General features: G+C 38.8%; 1 protein-coding gene across 1 annotated transcript; it reads right to left on the bottom strand.

The window, feature by feature from the left end:
• Positions 1-3,059: 3,059 nt before the first annotated feature.
• LOC112195387 (secoisolariciresinol dehydrogenase) lies at positions 3,060-8,714 on the bottom strand. The gene is made up of 2 exons (XM_024335809.2): positions 8,546-8,714; positions 3,060-4,103 (listed from the first exon to the last, which is right to left on the bottom strand). Exons 1-2 carry the CDS (start codon positions 8,581-8,583, stop codon positions 3,305-3,307), a joined length of 837 nt encoding a protein of 278 aa, XP_024191577.1. The 5' UTR covers positions 8,584-8,714; the 3' UTR covers positions 3,060-3,304.
• Positions 8,715-15,552: the final 6,838 nt, after the last annotated feature.

Raw genomic sequence — 15,552 nt, 5'->3', positions numbered from 1 at the left:
CTCTTAATGATTTTGGAGACCCACGTTCTACCGAACTGAACTAAGAGCGCTTTATTATCAAAATGAATATTTTGTGACCCCAATACGTCTTGCATATATTTTATCATATATCATATATATATATTTATATATTCAAAGACAATATGTCTTTGAACATATATATAGGACCCCGTTCAGAAGCGAACGTCCGCAACCCAGAAAAAGTGCTGACGTCGCTCCTCCGGGCTACATCAGGAGCCGACGGGCAGCGCTGCTCATGCTTGAAAGAACCAGGCCACGATGTCGACCCTCTTCTTGTTGTTGGACTAGTCGATGAAGGGTTCGAAGTTCACCTTGATGGTGCTTCCATGGTTTTAGGCGAGCTCACCGCGCATGGTTGAGAATCCGATTACCTTCACCTTTGCGTTGATGGCTATGCTGTCCGGGATATCCAGAGCCTTCGTTCGGCAACAGAAACGCTGCCATTGACACTTGATCGAGGCCGGAGGAGCGACGTCTGCACTTTTTATGGATTGTAGATGTCCGCTTCTAATTGGTCACACACACACACACACACACACACATATATATATATATATATGTATATGTGTGTGTGTGTGTGTGTGTGTGTGGTGTGTGTGTGTGTGTGTGTGTGTGTGTGTGTGTGTGTGTGTGTATACACGAAAATGTTCTGAAGAGGACATCCACACTGTTGCCAAAGTGCGGATGTCGCCATTACAGCTAGGCTCGGGGTTCGACGGAGCAGCAGGGCTTGGAGGACGGACGACAGGGGTCGGACCGACCGGTCTGCAGTCGGTGGAGTCGTCGGCGATGAGGTTGTAGCTCGCTGCTGAAAACCTGCAGTTGCAGGTCGGGTTGCTGCCCAAAACCTGCAACCTCAACCTCCTCTGACCTCGAACGCTGGCCAGAACCGCCCAGGATGCCTCCGGCCTCCCTCCTGCAAGCCGCGCGCCGCAGTTGCGGCTTGAAACGCCTCAGCTGCTTCGACGTCCACACTTTAGCGACGTGCGGACGTGCTCTTCTGAACCGAACTCTATATATATATATATGTGTGTGTGTGTGTGTGTGTGTGTGTGTGTGTGTTCGAAGACATAACGTACAATATCATTAAGAGAACTCACTTTGAGGGCCCTTCCACTAAGGGATCTATTTTTTTGGCCATTTTAAGGGATCCATTATGGGACCCACTTTTTGATCGTATTTTAGCATCTCGCCCTGTCAGTTTTTAGGTCCTAATATATAGATCATTTTTGTAAATTTTCAGCCAAATTGATGACCGTTAAGATATCAAACTAGATTAAATCAATTGACGAACCGTATACGTCCAACCCTAACCGTTCGTGTTAATGAAACTGCAGAATACAAGGGGAGACATAAAGCCTGAAAATATTTTAAGTAGACTGGGTGTGAGACACTGGGCTCTGAGTTCACAGTTTTTTGTTTGTGATATTTTATAATAGGGTCCTTGACCCCAAAGCACCAGAATTAGGCAAAATTATCCCACTTACCCCAGCAAAAGATTTTTATTCCCAATAACTCAATTTAAAATAAAATCACAAATATGCCCTCTGCCTAATTAATAAACTATAGCCATGCCATTGTCTCTCCTTTCTCCCTCCACGATGCAGCTCTCTCTCTCTCCCCCCCCTTCGATTCTGAACCTCACACCTCTGGCACGGTGAGGAATTGGAATTCTCGCGACGGTGCTGCAAGTCGTCATTCTCGAGTCTGGCAGGGCTAGGAATCAGAATTCTCTATCTCCGATCTGTATTGTTCCTGCACTCACTCACTCACTCTCTCTCTCTCTCTCTCTCTCTCTCTCTCTCTCTCACTGGATCTGCGTTGGCGTACTCGTTGAAATCACGTCTCGGAAAACGGAAAGTCAACAACCTCAACGTTAGGGACCATGGTGGCCAGAGCGTAGTACCTCACGACCTCAAGCACCACCGCGTGCGTGTACCTCATCCGCGCCAGCTTGTCCGCTGTGCTCAGTTCCCGGACCTTGGCCAGAACCTCCGGGTATGAGTCAAGCGACGTTGTGGAGGTGTCTTGAGCAGCAAATAGAAAGAAGAAAAAGTCGACTCCTACTGCCGGGTTCGAGGGTCCGAGTTCGACAGCAACATGAATGGAGAAGAGGACATGGCTGGGTGCCCAAATCAATTTCTCTGTTTTTTTTTTTTTGGGTAAAATGGGGCAGAGTGCCCAGAAAGAAAGAAAAAAAGAAAAAAAAAAAGGTTCTATTGGGGCAATAGAAGTCTGTTAAAGCATCTATTGGGAGGTAATAGACGTTTTGAATTGGTGTAATTTTCTCGTTTATTTTCTTTAATCAAAGTTTTATTTGTCTAATTTTAAGAAGATTAGTTCATACTCTGGCGACCGAAAGTTCTATTGGGGTGCAATAGACGCTTATTGCCCTTTTATTAAGGGCAATAGACGTTTATTGGGGGCAATAGAGGTTTTCAGAAAAAATCTGGTGGCGGCGGTCAGCGACAGGAATCCGGCGAAAGTTGGTCGGAATCCGGCGACCAGTGACGAGCTCTGGCGAAGTCTCCTATGGTCTCTCTCTTCCATTCTCTCTCTCTCTCTCTCTCTCTCTCTCTCTCTCTCTCTCTATAAGGAACAAAAGGGTGAGGGTAAAATGGTATTAAAATTTAAAAAAAAAAAAAATCTTAATGGGATATTAGGGAAGACTTCCTTTAAAGTGTTTTGGGTAAGAGGGAATTAAAAAAAAACTTAATAAGACCAGCGGGAAAAAAATTTCTAAAAATGAGGTAAATGGACAAAAACCCTTTATAATATGTATTTTTTGTCATCTTTGTGCTGTAAAACAGATCTTTTTTTATTAGTTCACAATTAGTTATACTTATCTTTGAGTTGCAAACAGTTAACCGTATGATTTACTTGACTAATAACTTTTTCTATAACGCCTCGGAGGAGTGAGTCATTATAGCAATAAACATTTATCACCACCACCACTTTCACCACCACAATAAACATTTATAGTTACAATAACAATTAATTTTCGCTTCTACGAAAAGCTACAAACTTCGAGGATAGTATGAAACTCTTAAAATATTGTATAAAAGAATAATGCAAGACTAGAATAGTACAACACAGGCCAATGGCACAATTGGGATAGGGAAAAAGAGTTGCTGAAAGGTTCTATACGTGCATCTGCTCTTTCTCAAAGCATTTTGCAACTTGACATTATTTCTAGGATGCATGTCAACCATATAAAAGAAAAAAAAAATAACAATAATTAACGAAAGGGTGTAAAAATTTGAAGCACCCACAGCATCATCCATCACTGCTCTTCTTCTGGGTACTGAAACATGTTGCTAAATGATGGATTCACTATGCTAAATCCTCCATCTATTAGAAGATTATGCCCACTTATGTACCTGGCCTCATCACTAGCCAAATAAAGAGCAGCATTTGCCACATCTTGTGCCTTAAGTGTCACACCCTTCAAATTAGCCAAAGAGCTCATCATATTCTCAAATCCCTCATCATCAAGGCCAACAAATTTCGTAGCCAGAGGCGTCACAAGCGCATAGGGTGACAAGCAATTCACTCTAATCCCAAATTGGCCAAGCTCAACGGCTGCATTCTTGGTCAAGCCATTGACTGCGTGCTTCGAACACGCATAAGCGTGTGATGCCGCACCACCAATATAGGAGCTCACACTAGCTGTCGATATTATGCTGCCAGTTCGAGCCCGAATCATGGGCTGTGAAGCATGCTTTATGCCAAGGAAAACGCCAGTGACGTTGATACCAAGCACACGCTCGAAATCGTCCTTAGTATTGTCGATAATTCGTGCCTTGTTCTCGTCAGCTATGCCTGCATTGTTGAACATGATGTCTAGTTTCCCGTATGTGGCAACCGCTTTTTCTACAGCATTTTTTATTTGATCTTCGTCTCTGACATCGCAATGGACAAAGGTGCAGTTTTCCGAGCCTATGGATTCGACGACTGAATGGGCTAGCTCGTCTTGGACGTCGGCAATGACAACTTTGGCTCCATGATTGACAAAGGTTTTGGCTGTGCATTCGCCTATGCCGCTAGCTCCTCCTGTTATCAGTGCCACCTTTCCTTCTAGCCTATATTCAATTGCAAACAAAGCAATAAAAAACAATTACATGACTAGGAAGGCTTGAAATCACATTTTTATATTAGAAGATTTTTCATATTAGAAGATAAAAGCTTAAGGGATATTAGTTGTTTACTAACGCTACGTGCAAAATCAAATAAGCACCAAAAACTTTTAGGAGTACGTTTTGTCCCTCTATTTTATATATAAACTAGCAACCTCTCACATGCTATGCATAATATTGCATATGGCGAAACTCTCTGCAAGTAACCGAATAAAGTGAGAAAAAATTGTAATAATTGTTTTTTTATAATTAAATTGGTTTTTAAGAAATTTTAATCTTTTAATATTATCTTCGTTGTAGATTTTAACTTTGGCCGACAAACCCATCTACATATTAAAGAAAATAAAACAGGACTAAGGCAACAAGTGACAAGTCCAGGTGTGATGACCTGGTTTTCTGTTATTTAATTTTAGTAATTAATAATGGACCAGTTGTATGAATAATTGTTATTGTGCTTTATTCGTAGGTTGTATGTGAAGTGGAATAGTTTTTGTACGTATAATTATTCGAATTTCATAGTTTAGGGGGTCGTGTGAAGTTTGACTTTTTATATGTTGAGATTCTCGGAAAACTTCCTTCACGAAAGTTGTAGAGCGCATCGATACGAGTTCGTGGACATGCGGAACGCGTCAATCGGAGTTCGTATGAGAAAGTTATGGCTAGCGGAAGAAGTTTCCGTTTTAGTATAAATATGGAAAATCAGAAATTATTTTCATAATTCCCACTTTCCTTTTCTGGAAGTTTTTTTTCTCTCCCTTTTCTCTCTCGGTCGATACCTTCAGTATCAAAGATTTTCGACTGACCCGACCAGAACCCGGTGACCCGACCCGGCTTTTCCGGCGAACTGCGGCGGTCTCCGGCCGTGAAACTTGATCAGCTGGTTCGCCTCCTCCGTCCGGTCATCCCTGTGGTGTTCTCTAGCGACGAGATCCACCGTGTGCGGCGCTGCAAGGCTGTACAGTTAGAGTTTTCGGACCCGGCCGGAAAACACAAATCCGGCGACTTCATAGCTTCATGCTTCCTTGGTTGAGTTCAGAATAGGCTTCCTGATCGATCTATGGTGTTTGTTTCGATCGATTTACGTGGAAATCGGTTCAACTCAGTTGGGATTACTGTTCAAAGCTTGTGAGGTAGTTTTCGATCCCTTAAGCTTGTTTTCTGACTTCGATCCAGTTATGAAAGTTCACAAGCATGCTTAGATGAAGCTTTTTGATGTTGGGAGTTTTGTGAAATATTGAGTTTTGGCCGACGGCGGTGCGCCACAAACTGTGGCGGCGTTCCGGCAGTGTTCCGGCCATATATGGGACTGTTGGTGGTATTATATATGTTCTAGTCGTTGATACGAGCGTTTCGATATATAATATGCAAATTTTGGAGTTCGTATGAAATTGTTATGATTTTTACAGTTTCATACCGATCGATTTATTCGATCCGTGAGGATTCGAGCCTCCGATCGTGGACGTATTTCGGAGACTTTGGGAGGTCTCGGATGTGGTTTTGCCTCGATTGGAGCCACTTTGAGGGTTTTAGTTCAAAACAGAGGGTTTCGAACTTAAATCAAATGTTAATCGTCACTAAATTGGAAACGTATGTGAATAGGTACTTGACGAAGTACAGTGGACGATTATTTGTGAATTGGCGGCTTTGTGTTTTGTTGAAGACGCAGCAGGAGTTCGAGGTGAGTAATCTCACAAGGTTCTTTATGAACAGAATTACCATTATCGTTTTGGCGTTAATTATTTAACTGCAAACTATAGTTGGTATTAGTAGGCATTTCTGAGCGAATGTCTACGTATATATATATATTTACGTGAAGTATATATATCCTTGTGGATGATTGTGATGAATAATAATATGCATGATGATGTTCATATTATTGATGAATGTGACTTTTCAGGGAACAATATTGTGGAAAAAGATGTTTTCTATTGTTTGAAAAGTATTGAGCTTGATGTTACATTTTTGAGTCAAGCGTGACTCATTTTAAATATATTGGTCCTTGTACCAAGAGTCACAGATGGTGAGCAGGGGTTAGGAAAGCCGAAGCTTGATGTTGTAACGTTTTTAGGTCGGTTGCGACTTATTTAACGTTTAGCTTTAAGACCAGATAGGGTCTAAGAAGATTTCATATCACAGATGGTGATAGGTTGCAGACGGTGACCTTGACGTTTGATTTCATGACCAGACGGGGTCTGAAGATCATGTATCACAGATGGTGACAGAGCACAGATGGTGATAGAGCACAGATGGTGACCTAAATGTTGATTTTGAGACCAGACGGGGTCTGAAACCACATGTCACAGATGGTGACAGGTCACAGATGGTGACCAAGGCAGGAAATAAGTAATCACGTCCGTAGTCGGACGAGTGGTTACGATTTCAATAGGGCGACAGTCTGTCTGCCATTATAGATTATGGGAGTAACAGTCGAGGTTGCTGGAGACTCATAAGTATGTAGTTAAAGGAGAATTCCTTGAGTATTCTTCTTTTATTGTCTAGATGAGACTTGAATTACTTCTTGATGGTTAAGTTAGCAAATAGAACATTGTCACAGCGGTGATTTATGTTTCCCTTTAGATGGAAAGGTTTTGGAGTGTTAGAAGGAATCATGGTTGCATGGTTTCCTTTAGCTGATGTGTGTGAGTTGTTAATTGATGTTCATGAGTTACTCATACGAGCTTTCATAAGCTTACCGGGTTTTGTTGTGTGGAAACCCGGTGCACCATTCTTTTGGTGTAGGGGTTAATCCTGCAGGTCAGGAAAATCGTGGCTGAAGCTGAGGTAGCTACAGGCAGCTGAACGGTTAGGAAGCAAATTTTGTTGGCTTTGCCATTGTTATGACTTCCGCTATGTAGTAAGCTCTGAGGAGCATTTACGCTTTATTTTGTGATGACAATTTAATTCGTAAATTTGTGTAATATATAACTCTATAGAGCGAGTGTATATTAACTCGGATGGTTTCAGGGCATCAGTATTTACTCGTTATAAGGAAAGATGTTCCAGGTATTTGTATTGATGACTGAACATTCACGCATGTATAATTATGAGATTATATATATCGATTTTCATGTGTGTAAAATCAGGGGCGTGACACCAGGAAACATCACAATCACATAATCTACGTTAAAGAACAATATATGCAACATTGTGGCAGAATCAGGATTTGTAATTTGGGGGGGGGGGGGTCGAGAATAATATAGACGTCTGACTAAAAAAATAACTTTTACTTTAGATTTCGACCATAGCAAGCAATTTTTTTGTTTTTTAGAAGTTACTCTACAACTCTTATCATGAGTTGATGAAGCTCAAAAACTAGAAGGTCAATCTTAAGCTTTGACTTAGGGGTAGTCAATGGGCAGGGCAAGGGCGGCCCTGTCCAAAATCAATGTGCTCGAGCAGGGCCACAACATATTTTTTCTATTTTTTGGGCCAGGTAGGGCAGGACTTTTCTTAAAAATCAAGGCCTAGGGCCTTACAGGCTTTTTCGGGCTTGGCTGGGCCGGGCCGAACTTTTTGGGTGGGCCACACCCATTATATTGATATGTCATGTTCTTTTGTTAAAAAAAATACAAAAAGCTATGAAAAATTATAATATGTTAATGATCGAACAAAATGAAATACAAAATCAAAAGAAAATATGGCCTAATGCAATAATTAGTTCAATATAACTACATTAAAAAATATTAATACTTGAATTTAATGGACTTTCGAGCTAAGGTTATAAGACCAGGCCGTGCATGATTTAATGGGTCGGGCCTGGGCTTTAAACTCTCCACCCTAACCCTGCCTCATGCCCAATAGACAGGGCCGAGATAGGGTTTGTTGTGGGCCGAGCGGGCGCCCATGAGCTTTTGGGCCCGCAGGCTTCTTTCATCTTCCTCTGTTTCGTTAATGAAATTATGTGGACGTTTTCGACTTGCCCAATCTGTAATTGTTGGGTATTCAACAATGGCAGAGGATTTTAAAGTGACCCATGATGAAATTTGGCAAAGTTTCTAGATTTTATAGGTGGAGCTTTGTCAAGATTGCAGCTTTATCTTTAGCGCTGCTATTTTTCTTCTATAAACACTTGCTGCCTTTAGAAGCAGGTTGTTCTAGATTTCAGGATTTACTATTTCATGTAAAATCTGATAGAGAAGGGTGAGTGGTAAGGGAACTGATGAGGCAGAACGCAGAAGAAGAGTAAAGGGAACTTGGGAATGCGAATTTAAGCAATTTAAACCATTAGATCTAGATCTGTACACGTGGTGTATTGTAGTTAAAAGCTTAAGGAGCTTAGAAAAAAAAAAGAGATCAGGAGAGGATCCGTGTCCATAATATGACCTTCCTCTAAACAGAAACATAGAGAAAGAGAGAGAGAGAGAGAGAGAGAGAGAGAGGCTACAAACCTTCTTGTGATAGCTGAAACTACCGAGGAGACTGACATTGCTCCTGCTCTGAGAGAGAGAGAGATAGATGGATGAGTATTTGGTTCTCTTAAAGTGGAGAGAGTGGGTGGTGCTCCAAAATTTTTCTTCTTTAACAGAGACTCAATTTGTAATTTATTAGTCCTCTCGGAGTACCTAAGACATCTTCGACTACTAGTCCATTAAATGCCGACCCACATCGTTAGTCATATATAAAACAAAACAATTCCATCAAATGCCGGCCCACATCACTATTCCATTAAATGCCGGCCCACATCGTTAGTCGTATATAAAACAAAACATCATTATCTGATTAGATGTATCTGGCGCAATGCGTTGGGATGATGTCAAGCTAGGCCGGCCATAAATAAATTATTCCATGATACAAGGGGAAGTCCGGGAGTGCTAGTGAGCAGGACAAATGGCACGTTACATATTTTCTCAATATAATAATAACATTTGGGATCAAAATTGTGTGGATTCTCTTTTCTATATAATTTGTCCATATACCGCCCCCAAGCTCCAAACTCCCTTTCGCTTTTTCCTTCATTTCTTTACTTGGCTGATCCATATATAGTTAGTTAGCCTAGTATTATCCCTCTCCACATCTGTCGTCTCCTTCTTCTCTCTTTTATCCATTTTTAGTTTCTTTTTCTTCTTTTCTTTAACTTTTCTTTAATAAAAAAGAACTAATTAAATAGATATAAAATCTATTATTCAATATCATTTTGTTTAGTGACATAAATTTCAACTTACAAAAAATTATTTATTGTAACTCTTTTTTTTTTTAAACAAACTGTCAATGCTTTATTAAATAGTAGGGCTGAGATTTAGAACCGAAAAATTGGAGGAACCGTACCGAACAGCACCGAAAGTCTCGGTTCGGTTCGGTTCTGCGACATATGTATACACATTTTTTTCGGTTCGGTTCTTGGCAACATCTTCTCGGTTCGGTTCCAGTCCTTGTTTTTAAAACCTCCTTGGAACCGAAATACAGATGTCAGTGTATAAGTGGACAATAGTGTTGAGCTTATTTTTGTAAAATACACCCTTTCTCATGTGATTAGGCGCTCAGTTAGCCTTCCAAATGCGATCAGAGCCTTCCATCTTATCTCACAATCTCCTATCCATTCGATCAAAACCCTAAAACGTTATCTCTTCGACTCTTCCTTCAAACTCCCACTCTCTCAGTCTCCATCCTAGAAACAGAAATGGAGAAGCCCTAATTCAGCAATCCTATGATCAAAACCCAGACGAGGGAGACGACCTCCCTCAAAGTCTGGAACCCAGAAACATCGTGTCTTCGATTTGTGTTGGCCATCTGCGATTTGGTTGATGCAAACCCGTTTGGGATTTGGTTAATGATCCGTCTTCGATTTGTGTTGGCCATGGGCCATGGCTCAATGTAAGGCTTTAAGCTTTAATTTTTCTCGCTTTACTCTCATCGCTCTGCAATTTCATTTTGCCCGTGAAATCTGACCACTTTTTCCTCTTCATTTGAATCTTGTCCTGCAGTGAGTGACTGAGTGTAATTTAGTGACTTCAGCCTGCAATTTCTTCCAGTGAGCACTTCGATTGAAACTGGTAAGCTCCAAAGTCCATGAATATTGTTGATTGATCAATATGCATGTCTTTAGTATTCCATTTCTGCATTTAGAACTGCTTGGATTATTGTTAAATAATACACTGTTATTCTGTCGATTGGATCTGTTGTTGACTGAGGTAAGCTCTGCTGCTTCAAGGGTGCATCACATGCATAATAGCTCACCAATCAGAACTTATGTGTGTTGTTGTGATTATATTTGATTTATAAGACTAGAATGCAGATATGATGATGTAGGATGAGAATTTAGAACGCTTATGCTCTCACAGTCTCACGTACATAGCTCATTACACTGCACATCTGAGACCAAAATTAAAGAATAGCTTTCGTTCATACGAAGTGTCGATTTACACGTTATGGAGATAGGGGACCAGAGTAATTATATTGTATTTGAGGTCTTTGTATAATTATTTTATTATTTAAGCATCTTTCCCGTAGGTGATGTCTGGGTATTGGTACAATTGTGACCATTTTCCAGGCTATTGAAAACTAGATGTTTCAGTTTCTTTCTTGTTCAATGGTTTCAATATGTTATTATGTTTGTTGTTTAACTTGTTTGGTTTTTGGGTCAAGTTTGGTGTTTAGCTTGAGTCAGTTTTGTCTATAATAGAAAACTAAGTAAAGATGGTTTAATATGATTTTAACAAGATGACTGTTGTTCCCAGCGGCAGACCTCAACTTCATTGGTTCTGCCATTTTTTTTGTAACTGTTAACATAGTTCATACTTTTAACAACTGTTTGGATTTTTCTTACAAATTGCTTCTTGCTTATTGCCTTGGAGTTGGAGATATACTTCCAGTACTTGAATGATATTAAAATTTAGAACTGCCATGTATGAGGCAAGCTTACAGAGAAGATTTCAATAATCAATGGTGAGTTATATTATTATTTATCCTTATATAGTTGTTCTTCTTACTGGTTTTGACAAGAAAAAGGTTATTTATTTCTGTTTTGGATTCAATGTACGTACAATATATCAGAAACTCTTTTATTTTAATAATCTGTTCGAGCTGATTATCATATATTGCTTGAAAACCATACCTTTTCACTATCATTTTTCTTTGACATGATCTCAGATACTGCTGGCGTATGTGAACATAACAATCAAGGCCGCAAAGGTCTGAACATTTTTGCTTCATTTGAAGTTCAATTTTTTTAACTATCCTAATATCATTGATTGCAGCTTCAAATTATGTATGCAGATTTAATATTGATGGAAGCCTTGTTGCATTGAGGAAGCCATGCTGGAAATTTGTTTGAAGTTGTGCACTTTGATGAAATGTTTTAATTTTAAGTTATTTGTTTCCGTTTGAGACTTTCAATTCATTTTAGTTTACTGCAAATTGATGCAACTGCATTGTTCTGGATGGACTATGGACAATATATTGCTTATTTTTATTTGCTGCAGTTTGCTGGAATATGTATAATTGTATATTGTTGCATACTTGCAGCTTTGCACTGTTCTACAGTTTTGCAGTTTGTTACTTGGTTCTATTGAACTGTTGTTTGACAGTTAGTTGCTTTCATGAGTTTCATGCTTTGATAGTTTGAGAATTGTTGGAAATTGTTGATTTGCAATTATGATGTTGAATTGTTGATTGTTGAATATGTAGATAATGTTGAGTATGAATGAGTGAATAGATTGTGGCATTGTGCAATGTTGAGTGTATGTCTGGAAAACAGGAAACAGGAAACTAAAAATGGCTGGAAAGTAGCATTTCATGCCAAACTGACAGTTTGGTTAACATAGGAACCGAGGAACCAAAGAACTGAAGAACCGAAATAAGAACCGAAAACCGACCCGAACATAGTCGGTTCGGTTTTACCTCGGTTCTTGATCCCAAAAACAGCAAACCCGAACCGATAAGCAATAGTCTGTTTCGGTTTCGGGTTTAGTACTGGAAACTACAGAACCGACCCTTAGGCCAGCCCTATTAAATAGGAGTGACCTCCTTTTCAATTACATCCCAAATAAAAGGACGGGGAATAGACTCCTAAAAAGCCTCCTGAGAAAAAGATCGAGCATGATTAGCTAAAACATGAGCCACAAAATTCGCTTGACGATAAGTATGAGTAAAATAAGAACATATAATCTGTTAGTAATGTCATCATACACACTTTCCAAAGATGAAGTATGGGGAATGACGCTTTGCTTGGTAGCTCTAACAAGTAGAAGAGAATCCGTCTAAAAAATTACCGGAAAAAGATGATACTCTAAAGCATGAGAGACTGAGATCAAGTATGATACAGATGATGTGATTATCCTAACAGTGCTTGATAAGATTAGATCATCCGTAAACAAATGGCTCTCTAATGTCAGCTGCACTAGCATATAATATTAGTGGGTTCATGTTATCCTAAACAGTTGTATACTGCATAACAGAGACATTGAAGGCTACAGAACAAACACAAATAACAAGGCTGGTTTGTTCAAGAATCATCGTATAATGAGCCATGGAATCAATTTTTAACATATGAACTCCTTTATTAATATTTCGATTAATAACTTAAGAGTAAAATTCAGTTTGTGAAAAATTTGGTTGTTCAAAGCAAGTTAAAAAACAATACCAGCAGTTACATCAATACTATTCTCTACTCTAAATCTCTATCTCCCTTGTAAGCAGTAGTCCTTAAGAACATTGTCCTTACTGTTTTGGCCTCCGTCTTTTTATGGCGTTTTACGCTTTTGCCCCTTTCTGCTATGCTGTCTGTATGGCACTATCTGGCCTGCTTCTTGCTTGCCACCGTATCTATCCGTCTGATTTAGTTGTTGAGACTTGAGAGCATACTAAGTGATGGAAAGAAATAGGTAGAGGCTGGGAGAGTTATTTGCCTCACACAAAGAAAGGCAGGCTGGGAGAAATTGGTGGGCTGACAGAAAGCGAGAGGCGGCGAGGTTGTTCCCTCAACAGATATTCGTGTTGCCTAGGTACGATACATTTTTTTTTTGTCCAGAGAATTTCTTCATTCTCATTCTGAATCTTTGCCTGTCACTCATTTTTGGTTTGTAATCTGAATCCTTTTGTTGGAAATATTTTGCAGATAGATAGTGGGCATGTTGACCCATTTGTACAAGAATTTAGCAAATTAATCATTCCAGTCAAGAACAATAAGCACATAATGACTCATTTAACTTCCATACAATATGGAAAATGGAAGAGGTTCCTTGTGATTTTATGGGGAATTTTAATAAATCCCAAGCCCATTATTCGAAGTCCTTTTGGTGAACTTCTATCTTATTGAAACTATAATCCATTGATCTGATTCAGCTTCACATCTCTGTTACTAGTTATTATACAATATATAGAAGTTGGTGATGTTTGTTCATCGGCTTAGTAACAGTGTCGGCTCGAGCCGAGCTGGTGCTGGAAAAGACCGATTTTACCTACTTTTTTTTTTTTTTTTTTTAAATTACAGATATAAAAGTACATCATTTATAAGGGCATAAAATGCAACGATTATAGTGTTAGTGTTAAATCCTTTACATTTTATTTAGCTATTCCTTAAAAAGTTTATTTTAACTTTGTTATTTTCTTAAGTACTTTGTGAATCAATTCGAGAGAAAATGGAGCTTTAATGGAGAAATAAAGGCATCAAACATGAGTAAAGATGCAAAGGACGAGGTTTGATCACTCCTTTGGTCATATATTACAAAAGAAGTTCTCGGAATTTATTGTGCAGAAAAGTTTCTGCAAAGCTAAAAATTGAAAGTCCAAAATCAGCTTCTCGGATTGAGTTTTGGAGAGCTTTTCTTGTAACCTTTCAAGGGAACTCATGCAGTATGGGCTGGAAATACTTGAAGACAAAATATTGTGATACATTAGAAGCCAAGAGCTGGTCAGAAACATCAAAGATATAGCAGGAAACCTTACCCAAAGTAGGCTTCCCTAGAAGTCAGAATCTAACAGCTTTCCGGATTTCATTTTGAGAGACTTTTTCCGTGACCTTATTGAAGGTTTTTCTCAAAAGTAATTGATCATTCTAGAACACATGATGTCATAGAACATTGAGGAATCGAGAATCATCCAGAAAAGTGGCGACAACAAGTCAACCCAAGTCCATGAACGTAGCTTGAAGAGAAGAATTAGATCCTATTGCAACTAGGGAAAGTTATGCCCTGAGTTTTGGAAGGTAGCTATGCTGTGCAAATTTGGAAGGTTCAAGACACCATTAACGTCAAGGAAAGGCATTAGGAGAAACCTACAAGATTATGACTTGATTACGATTACTTGGAATTAATTTCTTTAATTCCAATTTTATGCACCAATCAAAGGAAACCTCAAGCAATTAGGAAAGTAAATTGCAAGCAAAGTTGAAGAAGGAATCAAGGCATGACGTCTCCTATAAATAGAGGCCTCAACAACACAATTCATCACCACACCCTTCATCTTCTCTTCTATCTCTCTTTCTTATTCCTCCGCCACCATCTTTTTCTTCCTTTTCCTTTTCTCCATTTTTATTTTTGATGTGTTTGATTTGTGATTTCAAAACAATGTGTAACTAAATTCTTTTTGTTAATTAGGGGAAAAGTTTGAAGCCCCAATTATGTGATAAACTATTTGTTATGCTATTCTAGTTTTCGAAAACTTGGTAATTTAGATTGATTGGTTGATTCCAATTTATGGAAAACTTTTATATGTTTATGTTTTATGGTGGCCAACTTAATTTATGCATGTAATTGGAGCTAGGACTTAGAAACAATTCACCTAATCGTCTTGTTGTCTTTGTTTGCATGTAGTAAAAAATTTTGGATAAAAGTTAAGTTTCAAACAATTAGAAGAGCATGCTAGAGAGGCGTTCAATTAACACTAGGATGCAACTCTGAAATCAATAAAACTTCCACGTGTGCTTAATGCTTTGAACATGTCGACACTATATGTGTTATTGATAGAATAACGTTCTATACCTTGATTGCATGTTTGATAGGCTTAGATATTGTGCGTTCACCTAGGCTAAGTAATTAAGGGAAATAAAAATAAGGGACATGATCTGCTCTAACTTATTTATTGGTTGATTTCTTTCTCATAACCTTAGTAATTGAAACTAGAATGTATAACTTATTTTGCGCGTAATTGGTGGTGGATAATTGAGCTTCTAAGTTCTAACGTCTTCTTATCTTGATTTCTAAAAACCAAAAATCAAACTCTCTCTTTTGCTTTTTCTTTTAATTTTTGTTAAATCCAAAAACCCCCAAAAAATATTGTTTTTTTTTGTTATAAACTAGAGAATAAGAGAGAGATAGAATCGAGAAACAAAATGAAGGAGGAGGTAGAAGTGTGTATTTCATTCTCATTAGACCCCTTTATATAGGAGTAATGTTTACATTATAAGGACATAACTAATGAGTATTTACAGTGGACAGCCACATATATATAATATTTACAA

The sequence above is a fragment of the Rosa chinensis genome, chromosome 3 (genome assembly GCF_002994745.2).
Source record: "Rosa chinensis cultivar Old Blush chromosome 3, RchiOBHm-V2, whole genome shotgun sequence".
Classification (NCBI taxonomy): domain Eukaryota; kingdom Viridiplantae; phylum Streptophyta; class Magnoliopsida; order Rosales; family Rosaceae; genus Rosa; species Rosa chinensis.
The sequence above is the reverse complement of the archived record's forward strand: the minus strand, read 5'-3'. Positions and strand labels throughout refer to the sequence as shown.

What these genes read in the sequence shown, in the direction of transcription:
- LOC112195387 (XM_024335809.2), bottom strand. Translation starts at nt 8,583, where the DNA reads ATGTCAGTCTCCTCGGTAGTTTCAGCTATCACAAGAAG. An exon ending in GTTTCAGCTATCACAAGAAG is followed by an intron (nt 4,104 to 8,545) that starts GTTTGTAGCCTC and finishes AATTGAATATAG; the next exon opens with GCTAGAAGGAAAGGTGGCAC.